Source organism: Anolis sagrei, chromosome 8 (genome assembly GCF_037176765.1).
Source record: "Anolis sagrei isolate rAnoSag1 chromosome 8, rAnoSag1.mat, whole genome shotgun sequence".
NCBI lineage: Eukaryota > Metazoa > Chordata > Lepidosauria > Squamata > Dactyloidae > Anolis > Anolis sagrei.
Genome location: NC_090028.1, coordinates 9,339,377 through 9,358,724, shown reverse-complemented (window position 1 = coordinate 9,358,724; position 19,348 = coordinate 9,339,377). Strand labels below are relative to the sequence as shown.

Genomic DNA, 19,348 nt, shown 5'->3' with positions numbered 1-19,348 from the left:
AGTAGCATGGCGCAAGGGCAGCTGTCTTCACTCTGTCTGGTTGTGATCCCCAGGTTGTGCCAGTCAGCTTTCGTATCATATTGTTTCTAGTATCATATTGTCTTTACTAAAAATGTAATATAGTATACTGTATAAAAAAGGTAAAGGTAGTCCCCTGACATTAAGTCCAGTCATGTCTGACTCTGGGGTGTGGTGCTCATCTCCATTTCTAAGCCGAAGAGCCAGCGTTGTCCGTAGACACCTCCAAGGTCATGTGGCCAGCATGACTGCATGGAGCGCCGTTACTGTACTACAATATAATACTAGTAATAATAATACAATACTATAGTTATAATTATATATTTACATTACATGTAACATTGCTAATGATATTACAATATAATGGCATAGAGCAATATAGTAATATATAAACTGATATTGTACTATGCTAATAATATACATTGTATGAAAATATATATTGTAAGCTGCTCTGAGTCCTCTTCAGGGTGAGAATGGCAGCATATAAATGCTGTAAATAAATAAATAAATAATAGTACCCACTTTTTGCTTGATATTCAGGCAGTGCTTCTTGTAGGTCAGAGAACGGTCCAGGGTAACTCCCAGGTATTTGGGTGTGTTGCAATGCTCCAATGGGATTCCTTCCCAGGTCATCCTCAGAGCTTGAGATGTTTGTCTGTTCTTAAGATGAAGAGCACATATCTGTGACGGTTGAGCAATGTTGGAGAGTGGCCCCTGGTCAAAAAAAGATTGGGATCCATTGTATTAGAGAGTCCAAGAATCATAGAATCATAGAATCAAAGAGTTGGAAGAGACCTCATGGGCCATCCAGTCCAACCCCCTGCCAAGAAGCAGGAATATTGCATTTAAATCACCCCTGACAGATGGCCATCCAGCCTCTGCTTAAAAGCTTCCAAAGAAGGAGCCTCCACCACACTCCGGGGCAGAGAGTTCCACTGCTGAACGGCTCTCACAGTCAGGTTCTTCCTCATGTTCAGATGGAATCTCCTCTCTTGTAGTTTGAAGCCATTGTTCCATTGCGTCCTAGTCTCCAAGGAAGCAGAAAACAAGCTTGCTCCCTCCTCCCTGTGGCTTCCTCTCACAATTTATACATGGCTATCATATCTCCTCTCAGCCTTCTCTTCTTCAGGCTAAACATGCCCAGTTCCCTAAGCCGCTCCTCATAGGGCTTGTTCTCCAGACCCTTGATCATTTTAGTCACCCTCCTCTGGACACATTCCAGCTTGTCAATATCTCTCTTGAATTGTGGTGCCCAGAATTGGACACAATATTCCAGATGTGGTCTAACCAAAGCAGAATAGAGAATGGGGAGCATTACTTCCCTGGACCTAGACACTATGCTCTTATGGATGCAGGCCAAAATCCCATTGGCTTTTTTTGCCGCCACATCACATTGTTGGCTCATGTTTAACTTGTTGTCCACGAGGACTCCCAAGATCTTTTTCACACGTACTGCTCTCGAGCCAGGCATCCCCCATTCTGTATCTTTGCATTTCATTTTTTCTGCCAAAGTGGAGTATCTTGCATTTGTCACTGTTGAACTTCATTTTGTTAGTTTTGGCCCATCTGTCTAATCTGTCAAGATCGTTTTGAATTCTGCTCCTGTCCTCTGGACTATTGGCTATCCCTCCCCATTTGGTGTCGTCTGCAAACTTGATGATCCTGCCTTCTAGCCCTTCATCTAAGTCATTAATAAAGATGTTGAACAGGACCGGGCCCAGGGGGGAACCCTGCGGCACTCCACTTGTCTCTTCTTTCCAAGATGAAGAGGAAGCATTCGTGAGCACTCTGTGTTCGTCCACTTAACCAAGAAGAGTGGTGTTCTCTAGAAATCTATAGGTCCTCCAGCATAACCACATTGTCAAAGTGGTGAACCTAGAGAGATGTTTTTTTAGAGAGAACATTTTAATCATACCTACAAAAGTCAAATTTGCAAATGTGGAGTAATGACAGTGCTTAAATGGGAAATACATTTTGAATGACAACACTGAGAACATCCTGGTGAGAAGGATCCTCATGATAACTTATATTAAAAGCAAACAATCTATCAGCCATGGATATTTGATATGATTAATTACTAACATGCCTTTGGCTTGTCTGCCTGGGTGGTTTAAAAGGGCGAGTCTTCCCCATCAGATGCATTGGATCAGTATGTAGATGGTTTTAATCTACATTGGTTAGGATGAATGGTTGCTTTTGAATAATGCAAAATGCAAATGTTGGGTGCGTTTTATGGATAGCAGTAAGGTATTGGGGGGCCGGAGGAGTAGGGCTTTGCATTTGTGGAAGGAAAAGTTGAAGACAAGAGCATTTCAGAATGTCTCCTGGAATTCGGATAGTACATATGCTTCCTGAGGTATGAGAAATACAAGTGAAGGAATGAATTCTCTGAGCCCTTTCAGGCATCTAAGCAATTGAGATATAGGGTTGTTGTAGGTTTTTCGGGCGGTATGTCCATGTTCTAGAAGCATTCTCTCCTGACGTTTCACCTGCATCTGTGGCAGGCATCCTCAGAGGTTGTGAGGTCTTTTGGAAACTAGGAAAATTGTGTGTGTGTGTGTGTGTGTGTGTGTGTGTATATATATATACACACACACACACACACACACACACACACTCAATAGCCGTCCCCTGCCATGTGTTCTGTGGCCCAGTCTGTGTATTTGTTTTGTTTGTATGCAAACAGACATATATTTGTGTATATGTCTGTTTGCATGTATGTATGTATGTATGTATGCATATGTATGTAGTTTGACGCATATATTGTAATGTAATTGTTGTTTTTTGGCTTTCTAAGTCTCTTCTGCTGTGTTTTTAATGTTTTTATGAGTGATGGTCGTTTGTTGGCCTGATAGGTGTATTGTTTCCAAATTTGGTGTAAATTCGTCCAGTGGTTTTTGAGTTATGTTTATCCCACAAATGAAAATTGCATTTTTATTTATATAGACTAGCTGTCCCCTGCCTCGCGTTGCTGTGGCCCAGTCTGTGATAACGTGTTTTGTGGTGTGTATATATGTGTGTATATGTGTGTTTGTGTATATGTGGTTTTGTGCATGTGTTGTAAAGTACTTTTTCTTGTTTTTTGGCTTTTAAAGTCTCTTCTGCTGTGTTTTTCAGTGTTTTCAGTGTTCATTGTGGCAGCCGTCCCCTGCCACACATTGCTGTGACCCAGTGTGGTGATCTGGAAAAGAATGAGAAGGTGTTGATTTCTAATAAATGTAATGTCTTTATGCGTATGGGTAAACAGTATTTCTTGCTCTTGATTACGTTTTCTTGCCCTGGTGAAGGGAGTTGGACTGGATGGCCTTAAGTATTATCTGTTGGTCATGGGGGTTCTGTGTGGGAAGTTTGCCCCAATTCTGTCACTGGTGGGGTTCAGAATGCTCTTTGATTGTAGGTGAACTATACATCCCAGAAACTACAACTCCCAAATGTCAAGTTCTATTTTCCCCAAACTCTATCTGTGTTCATATTTGGACATATGGAATATTCGTGCCAAGTTTGGTCCAGATCCATCATTTTCTGTGTCCAAAGTGCTCTCTGGATGTAGGTGAACTACAACTCCCATACTCAAGGTCAATGCCCACCAAACCCTTCTAGTGTTTTCTGTTGGTCATGGGAGCCCTGTGTGCCATATTTGGTTCAATTCCATCATTGGTGGAGTTCAGAATTCTCTTTGATTGTAGGTTAACTATAAATCCCAACAACTCCAACTCCCAAATGACAAAATCAAGTTTTTTAAGTGATGGTCACTCCTTGGGTTAGTAGGTGTCTTGTGGCCAAATTTGGTGGCAATTCGTCCGGTGGTTTTTGAGTTATGTTAATCCCACAAATGAACATTAAATTTTTATTTATATAGATTGGATAAATAAACCCAATTTTACTAGTTTCCAACAGACCTCACAACCCCTGAGGATGCCTGCCATAGATGCAGGCAAAACGTCAGGAGGGAGTGCTTCTAGAACATGGCCATACAGCCCAAAAAACCCCACAACAACCCAGTGTTTCCGGCCATAAAATCTTTGACAATAAACTGATATAGACAGAGAAGTGAGAAGTTACAGGCGGTTTTTGTCTTGCTCTTCTGAATTTGAAAATGCAATTATGAAAGAGCAACAGAGGCAGGTTTGAGGTTCTCTTAGATCCTGAGACTGAGAAGAAAGAGTTATTGGGTGAGGTTTAAATTGTTTTTTTTTTTTAAGGAAGAGAATATCTGAGTAGGATTACTTGGGCATATGACTGGGTGAGGATAGACAATCTTGCAAAGGGTGGAGTCCCTAGAATCACTGGGTTGTTGTGGGTTTTTTCGGGCTATATAGCCATGTTCTAGAGGCATTCTCTCCTGACGTTTCGCCTGCATCTATGGCAAGCATCACCTCGCTACCTCTGAGGATGCTTGTCATAGATGCAGGCGAAACGTCAGGAGAGAATGCCTCTAGAACATGGCCATATAGCCCGAGAAAACCTACAACAGCCCAGTATTTTCTATTGGTCATGGGGGAAGTTTGGTCCAATTCTATCATTCAGAATGCTTGTTGATTGTATAAATCCAAGTAACTACAACTCCCAAATGTCAAGGTCTGTTTTTTCCAAACTCCACCAGTGTTCACATCTGGGCATATTGAGTATTGGTGCCATGTTTAGTCCAGAACCATCATTGTTTAAGTCCACAGTTCTCACTGGATGTTGGTGAACTACTACTCCAAAACTCAAGGTCAGTGCCCACCAAACCCTTCCAGTATTTTCTGAGGGTCATGGGAGTTCTGTGTGCCAAGTTTGGTTCAATTCAATCGTTGGTAGAGTTCAGAATGCTCTTTGTTTTAGGTGAACTATAAATCCCAGCAACTACAACTCCCAAATATCAAGGTTTGTTTTCTCCAAACGCCACCAATGTTCACATTTGGGCATATTGAGTATTGGTGCCATGTTTGCTCCAGAACGATCATTGTTTGAGTCCACAGTTCTCTATGGATTTTGGTGAACTACTACTCCAAAACTCAAGGTCAATGTCCACCAAATCCTTCCAGTATTTTTTGTTGGTCATGTGAGTTTTGTGTGCCAAGTCTGGTTCAATTCTGTTCCTGGTGGTGTTCAGAATGCTCTTTGATTGTAGCTGAACTATAAATCCCAGCAACTACAACTCCCAAATGACAAAATCAATCCCCCCAACCCATCCGGTATTTAAATTTGGGCGTATCGGTTATTTGTGCCAAATTTGGCCCAGTGAATGAAAATACATCCTGCATGTCAGATATTTACATGACAATTCATAACAGTAGCAAAATTACAGTTATGAAATAGCAACGAAAATAATGTTATGGTTGGGGGTCACCATAACATGAGAACTGTATTAAGGGGTCACGGCATTAGGAAGGTTGAGAAACACTGTCATAAGTTAACTTTTGCTTTGTCATTGGGAAGTAGGCTGTTAGACTACCATCGGCATTCCATATTCCAGTGGTTCTCAACCTTCCTAATGCCGTGACCCCTTAAATAGTTCCTCATGTTGTGGTGACCCCCAACCATAACCCTAACAGTATGAATCGCCATGTAAATAATGATCTGCAGGATGTGTTTTCATTCCCTGGGGCAAATTTGGTACAAATACCTGGTATGCCCAAATTTGAATACTGGTGGGGTTGGGTTGTTGTAGGTTTTTTCAAGCTATATGGCCATGTTCTAAAGGCATTCTCTCCTGACGTTTCGCCTGCATCTATGGCAAGCATCCTCAGAGGTAGTGAGGTCTGTTGGAACTAGGAAAAAGGGTTTATATATCTATGGAATGACCAGGGTGGGACAAAGGACGCTTGTCTGCTGGAACGAGGGGTGAATGTTTCAACTGACCACCTTGATTAGCATTTGATGGCCTGGCAGTGCCTGGAGCAATCTTTTGTTGAGAGGTGATTAGATGTGCCTGATTGTTTCTCCTCTGTATTGTCAAAGGCTTTCATGGCCGGAATCACTGGGTTGTTGTAGGTTTTTTGGGGCTATATGGCCATTCTCTAGAGGCATTCTCTCCTGACGTTTCTCCTGCATCTATGGCAAGCATCCTCAGAGGTAGTGAGGTCTGTTGGAACTAGGAAAAAGGATTTATATATCTGTGGAATGACCAGGGTGGGACAAAGGATGCTTGTCTGCTGGAGTCAGGTGTGAATGTTTCAATTGATCACCTTGATGGCCTGGCAGTTCCTGGACCAATCCTTTGTTGATACTGGTGGGGTTGGCGGGGGGATTGATTTTGCCATTTGGGAGTTGTAGTTGCTGGGATGTATAGTTAACATGTAAACAAAGAGCATTCTGAACCTCACCAACAATGGAATTGAACCAAAGTTGGCACAGAGAACTCCCATGACCAACAGAAAATACTGGAAGGGTTTGGTGGGCATTGATCTTGAGTTTGGGAGTTGTAGTTCACCTACATCCAGAGAGCACTGTGGGCTCAAACAAGGATGGATCTGGACCAAACTTGGCACAAATACTCAGTATGCCCAAATGTGAACACTGCTGGAGTCTGGGGAAAATAGACTTTGATATTTGGGAGTTATAGATACTGGGATTTATAGTTCACCTACAATCAAGGAGCGTTCTGAACCCCACCAATTATAGAATTGGGCCAAATTTCCCACACAGAACCCCCATGACCAACAGAAAATACTGTGTTTTCTGATGGTCTTTGATGACCCCTCTGACACCCCTTTGCGACCCCCTCAGGGGTCCCGACCCCCAGGTTGAGAAATACTGCCATATTCACTTATTTTGTATCGTCCTCCATTTCCCTCTTCCTCAACACTTGTGAATTTCCTAGGTTGTGAGGCAAAGATTCTGTACTTGCATGTCTCTTTATAAACATGAGCTCCTAACTCAGCTCTCCCTTCTTATTGTTTTGCCTCTGCCGAAAACAAACATGCTTTGTTATTGATTTCAGTGCAGGGATCTGCGGAGATACTCAGGTTACAGCCACATGAGAAGTAAATGTTGTTAAATAAGTCATGTGCTGCGCAAATGCTCCCTGTGTGGTTGTAATTGTAGCTAATCAATCCATTATGTCTACACAGAGGAAAGTTCTGTGAATGTGTCTTGTTTATATGACGATTAGAAATATCCTAATCCTTTGTCCAGGAGTAGTTGAGGAAGCCACCTATCTTTGCATACACACAATGAATCTGATGATTATCTGGCTTGGGAAATAGCCAGTGGGATTTGCCCAACATTTTCCATTCCCAGGAGATTATCTGAACGGGATCACAGTGGGTGGCTTTTTCTAAGTTATGTTTTGATACATTTCTAAGAAGAGTTTATAAACATTCCATATGTAAGAAATAGATACAGTACACAGTTGAAAGATACAAATTACACAAAATCATAAAGTAAATGCAATTTATAGGGCTGGGCAACCACGGAAAAATTCGTTTCTAAACTCGATTTGTTTTAAGGGGGTTTTTGCGTTTCGTTTTTTAAAAGAATTCCGAAATTTTTCTTTAAAAAAGTTCGAAATATACGAAATTTCGTAAAATTACGAAACAATAACGAATCGATTCGTTAATGGCGGACGCGATTGCGCAATATGCTAAAAAACCCTCCAAATGGGACAGGGGGAACTTCTGAAGCTTCCCTCTCCCTCTGTTGTTGACTGTTCGTGTGATAATTTATTTTTTATCACTGATAAAACAAACAATAACCCTAAAACAGACATACGGAAATAATTACGAAACAATTTCGAAACAATTTCAAAACAATTACGAAACAATTACGAAATAAATTGAAAAATTTGTTTCGATTTTTAATTACTCCTGCATGGCTCAATATCGGATCGTAAGCTAATTTAAATACGAATTACGAAATTAACGAATGAAACTGCCCAAGCCTAGCAATTTAGTAAAGGGTTAGATATGATAGAGTTAAGAGGTTTACCGCTGCTGCTGGTTCGGTCTCGATCTTCTGATGCTTTGAACTTGTGCAAGTCTGGAAAATGTTTATAACTAAAATGTTGAGCTCAATATCCATTACAAATACAATTGAGTTCTAGGATATAGATTTTGAATGACTGCTGAAGACATGTACACTTGGTTCTCCACATTTGCGGGTATAACTTCTGTGGATTTGATTAATATGTTCTCTGTAGTAATCTCTCTAGATCAGTCTTTCTCAACCTGGGGGTCGCCAAAGACCAGCAGAAAACACAGTATTTTCTGTTAGTCATGGGAGTTGTGTGTGGGAAGTTTTGCTCAATTCTGTCGTTGGTGGGATTCAGAACACTCTTTGATTGTAGGTGAACTATAAATTGCAGCAACTACAACTCCCAAATGACAAGTTCTATTTTCTAAAACTCAGCCGGTGTTCCTATTTGGGCATTGAATATTCGTGCCAAGTTTGGTCCGTAGTACTACAACTCCAAAGTTCAAGGTCAATGCCCACCAAACATTTCCAGTATTTTCTGTTGTTCATGGGGGTTCTGTATGGGAAGTCTGACCCAATTATGTCATTGGTGGAGTTCAGAATGGTCTTTGATTGTTGGGGAACTATAATTCTCAGCAACTACAACTCCCAAATGACAAAATCCACCCCCCCCCCCACTATACAAATGTGGGTGTATTGGGTATTTGTGCCAAATTTAGTGCAGTGAATAAAAATACATCCTGCATATCTGATATTTACATCACAATTCATAACAGTAGCAAAATTACAGTTATGAAGAAGCAACAAAATAATTTTATGGTTGGGGGTCACCACAGGGGTTGCAGCATTAGGAAGGTTGAGAACCACTGCTCTAGATCTTCTACTAGGACCACACTGGACAATTTAGTGATTCCTAGAGAGAACCATTCTATAGGAACCTATGAGTCCCCTTGGCTGATTCTGTTGTCAGCTTCGTGGCTTTCCCACTTTTGTGGGGATCTTGTCCCACCAACTCTTCCGAATGTGGAGGTCTATAGTACTGTCATGCTTGAAGCTGAATGTACATTATCAACTCATTGAATTCATTATCAACTGATTCTTAACCTGCTGCTTAAGTGTGAGTTGATATTAGCTTTTTCTGTCGCTCAGAGTAACAGAATAGTGCTGTCTGGTCATAAGGCAGCTGGAACTTTTTGAAAAAGAAATTAAAATTATTCATTTTTTTGTAAAAAAAAGAAAAGAAGGATGTATTGTATTTAAATTTTGCTTAATAATACTATGGGAGTAGCTATTAAAGTGTCCTTACAACCATGAAACCATTGTTAAGTTCATTAACCGTTTCAGCGTAGAAAAGCTATAATCCTCTTAGTATTCTGTTTCTTAAGCTGCAGTCCTCTGCACACTTCTCTGGAAGCAAGTTCTATTTAACTCCAGAGTAAAGAGGTACACAGCTGCAGGGTGTTGGAGGGGCAAAATAACCTTAGAAATACTCTTAGAAAAGCACATTTCCTCCTCTTCTGATGACTCCGGAGTACTGATTTGTTGGAAACAACCTCAATGCCTTTGAGCGAAGTTCATATCGTTGCTTTCGTTTTAATTTGTTGCTTCATTCTTAAATGCGGTTAAGCAATTGGTGATTTACGTCATGGCGTTTTTGATGGGTTCATTGAGTTATTTCTGTGCTGTTGAATGTCAGGCATTTAGAGCTACGTTTTTTGACCAGGGACCACTCTCCAACATTACTACCAAAAGGGTTATGATTCAGTTTTTGGTCAACTTTAGTTTGGTTATTGGTGGTGCTGATTCAGAAAATGGCATTGGATAGACCACATCAGCTCTAGTTTCTGATACAGAATATATGCCATCCTGTAGTCACCATCTGCTCGCCCACAGAAAACCATATTTAATAATCTAGAGCTGAATATCAATCAAAAAGCGGGCGCTAGAAACAATATGATATGAAAGCTGACTGGCACAACCTGGGGATCACAACCAGACACAGTGAAGACATCTGCCCTTGCGCTATGCTACTCTGCTGCTGAGTATGCATGCCCAGTGTGGAACACATCTCACCACATTAAAACAGTAGATGTGGATCTGAATGAGACACGCCACATCACGAGGTGTCTGTGCCCTACACCACTGGAGAAGTTACACTGTTTAGCTGGTATTGCACCACCTGACATCCGCTGGGAAGTAGCAGCCAACAGTAAAAGGACCAAGGCAGTGACATCTCCAGCTAATCTCCTGTTTGGGCATCAGCCAGCATGTCAACGACTTAAATCAAGAAATAGTTTTCTAAGGTCTACAGAGACTTGCTGGAAGACCCCAGCAAGCGAGAGTCTAAAACTGGCAGGCAAATACACGGAACCTCAAGCTATGGCTGATACCGAATGAGAGAATCCTCCCCTGTGCAACTTGGAAGGTACTGAACAGACTGTGCTCTGGCACTACGAGATGCAGAGCCAACCTTAAGAAATGGGGCTACAAAGTGGAATCCACGACATGCGAGTGTGGAGAAGAGCAAACCACAGACCACCTACTGCCATGCAACCTGAGCGCTGCTACATACACAAAGGAAGTATAGTAACACCAGAGGCACTCCCAAGGACATTTAATCAACTACCAAGCTTGCAAACTTTGTGTTTTGTTTGTTTCTTTGTTAAAAAATGCAATACAACTGTTTGGTTTGCTCCTGACACAATAAATAATAAATAAATAAATTTAGAGCTGATGTATAAGTAATCTTTTGTGGGTAGTCAACCTGTTGCCTTGGCACTATAAGTGGTTTTCATGAGACCAGTCGCTCTTGTTGCCTTTGAACATTTTTGTTTATTTATTTACGACATTTCTATGCCGCCCTTCTCTCCCCGAAGGGGACTCAGAGCTGCTTACAAGATATACTGTATATACTCGAGTATAAACCTAGTTTTTCAGCCCCTTTTTTAGACTGAAAGGCTTATACTCGGGTCAAGGTTATTTATTCTTTTACTCTGTTATTAGTATAATTTTATTACATTTATTATTTTGCCCTATTATTATTATATTTACATTATTTTGCTCTATTATTATTATATTTACTTTATTTTGCTCTATTATTATTCTATTTATTATTTTGTTCTATTATTATTATTATTACATTTACAGTATTTCACCCTATTATTATTGCATTTATTATTTTAATCTATTATTATTATTATTATTATTACATTTACACTATTTTACCCTATTATTACTAAATTTATTATTTTACTCCATTATTACTGTTTTTATTGCATTTTCATCATTTTACACTATTATTTTTATTATATTTATTATTTTAATAATATGTACATTTACATTGAAGGAGGTTAGAATAATGGTTTAATAAGAGTTGGACAGTCTTATCTTAAATTACAATTTTATGTAAATATTCAGAAACATTTAGCCTATTGATGCTTCAATTAATGTAATTTTATTGGTATCTATTTTTATTTTGAAATTGACCCATAGTGGATGCATTTCCCACCCTCGGCTTATACTCGAGTCAATACGTTTTTCCAGTTTTTTGTGATAAAATTAGGTGCCTCGGCTTATATTTGGGTCGGCTTATACTCGAGTATATACGGTGTGTGTGTGTATATATATATATACACACACATACATACATACACACAATATATTATATTATTAGCATAGTACAATATTAGTATTAAATATTATCATATTGTATGATACCATTATATTATAATAATATTATTAGTAGTATTACATGTAATATAAATATATAATTATAATATATTATTAGCATTATATTGTATTACATTATAATATAAATATTATTTGTATATACAATATATTATATTATATTAGCATAGTACAATATTAGTATTAAATGTTATCATATTGTATGATAGTACTATACTATAATATTATAAGTAGTATTACATGTAATATAAATATATAATTATAATAATATATTATTAGCATTATATTGTATTACATTATAATATAAATATTATTTGTATATACAATATATTATATTATATTAGCATAGTACAATATTAGTATTAAATGTTATCATATTGTATGATAGCACTATATTATAATATTATAAGTAGTATTGTATGTAATATAAATATATAATTATAATAATATATTATTAGTATTATATTGTATTACATTATAATATAAATATTATTTGTATATACAATATATTATATTATATTAGCATAGTACAATATTAGTATTAAATATTATCATATTGTATGATAGTACTATACTATAATATTATAAGTAGTATTACATGTAATATAAATATATAATTATAATAATATATTATTAGCATTATATTGTATTACATTATAATATAAATAATATTTGTATATACAATATATTATATTAGCATAGTACAATATTAGTATTAAATATTATCATATTGTATGATACCATTGTATTATAATATTATTAGTAATATTACATGTAATATAAATATATAATTATAATATATTATTAGCATTATATTGTATTACATTATAATATAAATATTATTATATTATATTAGCATAGTACAATATTAGTATTAAATATTATCATATTGTATGATAGCACTATACTATAATAAGTAGTATTACATGTAATATAAATATATAATTATAATAATATATTATTAGCATTATATTGTATTACACTATAATATAAATATTATTATATTATATTAGCATAGTACAATATTAGTATTAAATATTATCATATTGTATGATAGCACTATACTATAATATTATAAGTAGTATTACATGTAATATAAATATATAATTATAATAATATATTATTAGCATTATATTGTATTACATTATAATATAAATATTATATGTATATACAATATATTATATTATATTACAATTATATTATTAGAATAGCACAGGAGACAAGGTGGAATATGAGAGGTCAACATCTTTAAAATAATTAAATCCATGGTTCAGTTTTGATACTGTCGTCTTATTCAACCCTGTGAACTAACAAAACTTGTGAAAGAGGAAGTAAAAGAAGATGACATAAATGGTTCCATTTTTCCAAGAACCATGGCCATTTCCTTATTATTCAACATTTTACGCAAGGACTTAATTCTCATATGCAAAAGTAGAGTTTGGCAATGGGACATCTGCAGCAATGTTAGGCATGTGATCTTCGGGGAAATCTGCACATCATGTGTTAGATATCCTTCTATCACATGATAGCCTTCCTGCTTCTAATGATAGCCTCACTTAGCTTTTAAGTCAATTTATGACAGAGTAGGCAAAGTGCGCCCGTCCAGATGTTGTTGAGCTGTACCTTCATCAGTCCTAGTCAGCATAAGCAGGGATGAGGAATGCTAGGAGTTGTAATTTTGGGGAATCCAAAGGGCCACATTGTGCTCAGCCTGTGGTAGGAATGGTTTTTGGCTAATGGTAGTAAGTAACATTCTGTGACTCGTGAAAAAATGAAATCAACGCAGATCCATTACCTCTTTTTTTCCCTGTTACTTCTCTTTACATCTCTGCTTTGAGCAATAAATTCACACAGGTGGGAAGAAAAAATCTGGAGAACTGTTATTTATTTATTTATTTATTTATTTATTTACTATTTATTTATTTATTTATTACTTGCACTTATTGACCGCCACTCTCAGCCCTAGGGCAACTCGTGGCGGTGAACAGCAACATAGAAAAGACAGTATACAATAAATCACGACAATACATACAAACTACTACTACATAACATATACTTATGCTAAAAATCCGCTTCGTCAAATCCCGGGGTCATAGTCAATTTCATAGTCATAGTCCATTGCAGTATCGTTCCAATGATAAACACTCAGTTGAAGGCCTGCTCGAAGAGCCAAGTTTTCAGGCTCCTACGAAAGGCCATCAAGGAGGGCGCCTGTCTAACTTCAACAGGGAGGGTGTTCCACAGTCTACACTTGTAGACCGCCGTTCTCAGCCCTAGGGCGACTCACGGCGGTGTACAACATATAAAAACAATTTACAATAGAGGCAATATCACAAATAACAATAACAACATCACTATCAATAATACAATTACACTAAATCATTCGCGACGTCTCATCATAGAATCACAATCCAATCTCGTCCATATTCCGTTCCAATCATCATTACCAATTGTTGTAGCACTTAGTCAAACGCCTTCTCAAATAACCATGTTTTTAGTCTCTTGCGGAATGTCATAAGGGAGGGTGCCTGTCTGATGTCTACAGGGAGGGTGTTCCACAGCCGGGGGGCCACCACCGAGAAGGCCCTATCCCTCGTCCCCGCCAGGCGCGCCTGTGAGGCAGGCGGAATCGAGAGAAGGGCCTCCCCAGACGATCTCAAAGTCCTCGTGGGCTCGTAGGCCGAGATGCGGTCAGACAGGTATTTTGGGCTGGAACCGTTTAGGGCTTTGTAGGCCAACACCAGCACCTTGAATTGGGCCCGGTAGCAGATCGGCAGCCAGTGGAGCTGGAACAACAAGGGCGTTGTGTGCTCCCTGCGTCCCGCTCCTGTTAGTAACATGGCTGCCGCGCACTGGACTAGCTGGAGTTTCCGGGCCGTCTTCAAGGGCAGCCCCATGTAGAGAGCTGTACCTTCATCAGTCCTAGTCAGCATAAGCAGGGATGAGGAATGCTAGGAGTTATAATTTTGGGGAATCCAAAGGGCCACATTGTGCTCAGCCTGTGCTAGGTATGGTTTTTGGCTAATGGTAGTAAGTAACTCATGAGAAAATGAAATCAACGCAGATCCGTTACCTCCTTTTTTCCCCCTCTTACTTCTCTTTACATCTCTGCTTTGAGCAATACATTCACACAGGTGGGAAGAAAAAATCTGGAGATCTATTACCCATCATTGAAGCAGATGTGGCAAAACCTCAGCATAAAGGACAGGGAATAATAATAATCTATATAAATAAAAATGTAATGTTCGTTTGTGGGATTAACAGAACTCAAAAACCACTGGGGGGGGGGGGAATTAACACCAAATTTGGACACAAGACACCTAACAACCCAATGTATGTCCTTCACTCAAAAAAATACTGAAAAACACAGCAGAAGGGACTTAAAAAGCCCCAAAAAGCTAAATGATGGAAAGCTAAACGACAATACAGAAAAAGGGAAGAAAGAGGTAGGGAAGGGGAGAAAAAAAGAAAGAAAAGAAAGAGAGAGGGAGGGAAAGAAAGAAGGGGAGAAGGAAGCATGGAAGCCAAGAGAAGAAAGGAAGGAAGGAGAGAAAGAGGGAGGGAAAGAAAAAGGAGGAAGGAAAGAGGGAGCGAAGGAAGGGGGGAAACATGTAGAGAAAGAGGGAGGGAAAAAAAGTGACAGCAGAAGAGAAAGAAAAAGGGGGAAGGAAGGAAAGAGATAGAGAAGGAAGGGAGAAGAGGAGGAAATAGGGGAAGGAAAGGGAGTGAAGGAAGGAGTAAAAGAAGGAGAGAAAGAGGCAAAGTTGGCCACAGATTGCAACTCCCATCGTCTCTTGTTTTGTTCTGCTGGCTGGGATTGCTGGACCACACATTCGACTCCCATTGATACCACAGCTAGCCGGTTGAGGGAGTTAAAAAGCAAAAAAGAGTGGATTTTCTGTAATCTTCACCCCTTTTGCCATCTTTACAGTGCCAGGAGATTTGGGTAATCAGCTAGAAGCGAAGTTGAACAAACCATCAGTTGTGCACTACCTCTGCTCCAAGAAGACGGACAGCTACTTCACCATATGGCTGAACTTGGAACTGCTGCTTCCGGTCATCATTGACTGCTGGATCGATAATATCAGGTAGGGCTGTAGCATTGTTATAACAACTCAGTTTGAAATTGGAAAAAAATGATTCTAACATTGTCGAAGGCTTTCATGGCTGGAATCACTAGGTTCTTGTGGGTTTTTTCGGGCTATAGAGCCATGTTCTAGAGGCATTTCTCCTGACGTTTCGCCTGCATCTATGGCAAGCATCCTCAGAGGTTGTGAGGTCTGTTGGAAGTAGGAAAAATTGGTTTATATATCTGTGGAATGGCTGGGGTGGGGCAAGGAGCTCTTCCCTGCTGCAGTTAGGTGTGAATGTTTAGCTGATCACCTTCATTAGCATTTGAAGGCCTGCCTGAGTCTGGGAAAATCTGTTGCTGGGAGGTGTTAATCTGTGCCTGGTTTTTTCCTCTCTGTTGTTCAGCTGTTATAACAGAGAGGAAAAAACCAGGCACAGATTAACACCTCCCAGCAACAGATTTTCCCAGACTCAGGCAGGCCTTCAAATGCTAATGAAGGTGATCAGCTAAACATTCACACCTAACTGCAGCAGGGAAGAGCTCCTTGCCCCACCCCAGCCATTCCACAGATATATAAACCCATTTTTCCTACTTCCAACAGACCTCACAACCTCTGAGGATGCTTGCCATAGATGCAGGCGAAACGTCAGGAGAAATGCCTCTAGAACATGGCTCTATAGCCCGAAAAAACCCACAAGAACCTAGATTCTAACATTGCTTTTCTTTTTTTTCTTCACCACCTCCCTTGTTAAGGCTTGAATTGGATCTTTGCTCTCTTAAGGCCGGAGTGCATAAGCTTAACATTTCATATGAGAAGAGACTTCTGGAAATGGAAGATGAGAGTATAACACAACAATGCTTTTTGGAGCAATATAAGCAAGGAGGTTGGGCTCAACACTGGTCAACTCTGCTCCACCAGTATTTTGATGGGTCAACAACAACCCTAATGCAGTTGAACAAGAAGGCAATTAGAGACAAAATTTTTGAGATAGATGTAATTGACAACTTGCAGACTAGTAAACAGCAAGGTTTCTCCACTTGGTATCCTCTACTAAAGAGTGACCAATATTGCTAACAATATCTTCGAGATTAAACATCTGTAGCCCTTAGAAAAGCATTTACAGCCCTGTGCTTTCAAACAATGCCATCAGGCTGGTTAGAGGGAAAATATAGAGGGATCCCTCATGTTCAACGTCGTCGTATTTGTGGGTCCGGGGAAAGACAGGATTTAACACACTATCTGTTACATTGCCCACTGTATAATGACTCTCGAAACAATCTTCGGGGAGCCCACAGATAACTGCTGACTGGCAACAGTCAGCAGTTATCTGTGACTTGTTAGCGGATTATTCCAAAAATATAAGATTAAAGGTTGCCACATTTGCAGTTGCAGCCCAAAAAATCTGAGCCAAACTACTAAAGTCCACAGCAAAAGCTAGAAATGGAAATTAAGATATTGTGGGGATGATACAAATCACTACTACTATAATTTTAAAGAGCCAGTATACTGAACTTGTTTTAATACTTGTATTGGAAAGTGCTTATTGTACTTTTAAAGGTTGTATATTTTATGTCATGGCCTATGGCTAGTACAATAAACCATTCATTCATTCATTTCTTTTTTTTCCATCTCAGAAAATTTATTTGTGGAATTCTACTGACATAAAACTCAAGTCTATATAATTAAACTCTTTTTCCAAATTCTTTGATTCAAAGTTGGCGACCATGCTTGTGTTAGAAGTACCAAGTATTTCCATTGTTATTCTTCTAAAGTTTGCTAGCACAAATCATTGTTTAGGGTTTGTATTGTCAGAAATATTAAAAAATAACTAGGTATTTTTAATTACAAAAATGTGAGTCAAGCACTGAAAGGGTTAAATGAATACAATGACTCAGCAAAAGCTGCAGTTCTATAGAAGCAGGAGTGCGTGTAGCTTAGTAGCAGTCAGTCTGAGGTAAACCTCAGTGGGAGAAAGCTCTTAGTCTGTGAGAAGGGCTCACAGTGTGAGGTAGGCCTTAGTCTGGGAGAAAGTCCTCAGTGTGAGAAGCTTTGGTGAAAGAAGAAGCTCCAGGTTGACAGCCTCACGTGTGAAGCTTCAGTATAAAGCAGTGGTTCTCAACCTTCCTAATTCCGTGACCCCTTAATACAGTTCCTCATGTTGTGGTGGTGCAGTGGGTTAAACCCCTGCGCTGGCAGGACTGAAGACCGACAGGTCACAAGTTCCAATCCGGGGAGAGGCGGATGAGCTCCCTCTATTAGCTCCAGCTCCTCATGCGGGGACATGAGAGAAGCCTCCCACAAGGATGATAAAAACATCAAATCATCCAGGCGTCCCCTGGGCAACGTCCTTGCAGATGGCCAATTCTCTCACACCAGAAGCGACTTGCAGTTTCTCAAGTCGCTCCTGACACGACCAAAAATGTTGTGGTGACCCCCAACCATAACACTTTCAGCTACTTCATAACTGAAATTGTGCCACTGTTATGAATCGTAATGTAAATACCTTATATGCAGAATGTATTTTCATTCACTGGACCAAATGTGGTACAAATACCCCATACACCCAAATTTGAATACTGGTGAGGTTGGTGGGGATTGATTTTCTCATTTGGTGGGCATTGACCTTGAGTTTTGGAGTTGTCGTTCATCTAAATCCAGAGAGCACTGTGGACTCAATCAATGACAGATCTGGACCAAACTTGGCATGAATACTCAATATGCCAATATATGAACAGTGATGTAGTTTGGGGATAATTTACCTTGGCATTTGGGAGTTGTAGTTGCTGGGATTTATAGTTCACCTACAATCAAAAGAGCATTCTGAATCCCACCAATGATAACATTGGGCCAAACTTTCTATACAGAACTCCCCATGACCAACAGAAAATATTGTTTCCTGATGGTCTTTGGTGACCCCTCTGACACCCTCTCGCGACCCCTCCAGGGGTCCCGACCCCCAGGTTGAGAAACACTGGTATAAAGGCTACTGTGTGAAGCTCCAGTGCAAGTTCGTTGTGAGAGGTGCCTCTGTGAGAGTGTAGCTGTTTATCTGCATGAGGATTAAGCCCAGCATGAAAGCAAAGAAGGAAGTATAAAGGACTTTATTTGTGTAACAGAAAACCTGTTCTTGTAAATAGTGCAACCATATTATTTTGCTATAAAGAAAAATCTCCTATGGAAGAGATAACATTGTTCTGTGTGTTTTTTTGTTCTTTTTATCTCTTTGGGCTACTGGTGCTAGGTCACGCTGCTGCTGATAAGTTACTCTGCTGTGCATTTACGAGGAGGGTCTTTTGTTACTAAGCCCACTCACCCAACATGCATTACTCCTGAAATAAGCCAGCATAAGAAAATTTGTAGGATTCCTATTATTGCCATTACATTCTGCCTGATTAAGGAAGAAACCTCCCATTTCAATTGCTACTGAAGAATGAGTACACACTATTTACTTAGACTGTGGTTTAGTAGCTTTTACGCTTTTGAGTTAAGTGTCGATAACACTTAAATGCTGTTCCTCATGCTTGTCAGACTGCTAGCAATGAATGAAATGATACATCAATCTGTCATTTGTACATGGAAGTCTTCAAAAGAGCAAACATTACAAGCAAGGTATTGGAGATGAAAATGTAATCTGTCCTATTTGAAAAGTAAATATATGTCCGCGGAACTCATTT

General features: G+C 39.2%; 1 protein-coding gene across 1 annotated transcript in view; it reads left to right on the top strand.

The window, feature by feature from the left end:
* PLA2G15 (phospholipase A2 group XV) overlaps window positions 1–19,348 on the top strand; it is a 58,777-nt gene that overhangs the window by 16,278 nt on the left and 23,151 nt on the right. The window contains exon 2 of the mRNA XM_060788338.2: window positions 15,533–15,689. Within this exon, the coding sequence (XP_060644321.2) occupies window positions 15,533–15,689 (157 nt within the window). The remainder of the gene's footprint in view (window positions 1–15,532; window positions 15,690–19,348) is intronic.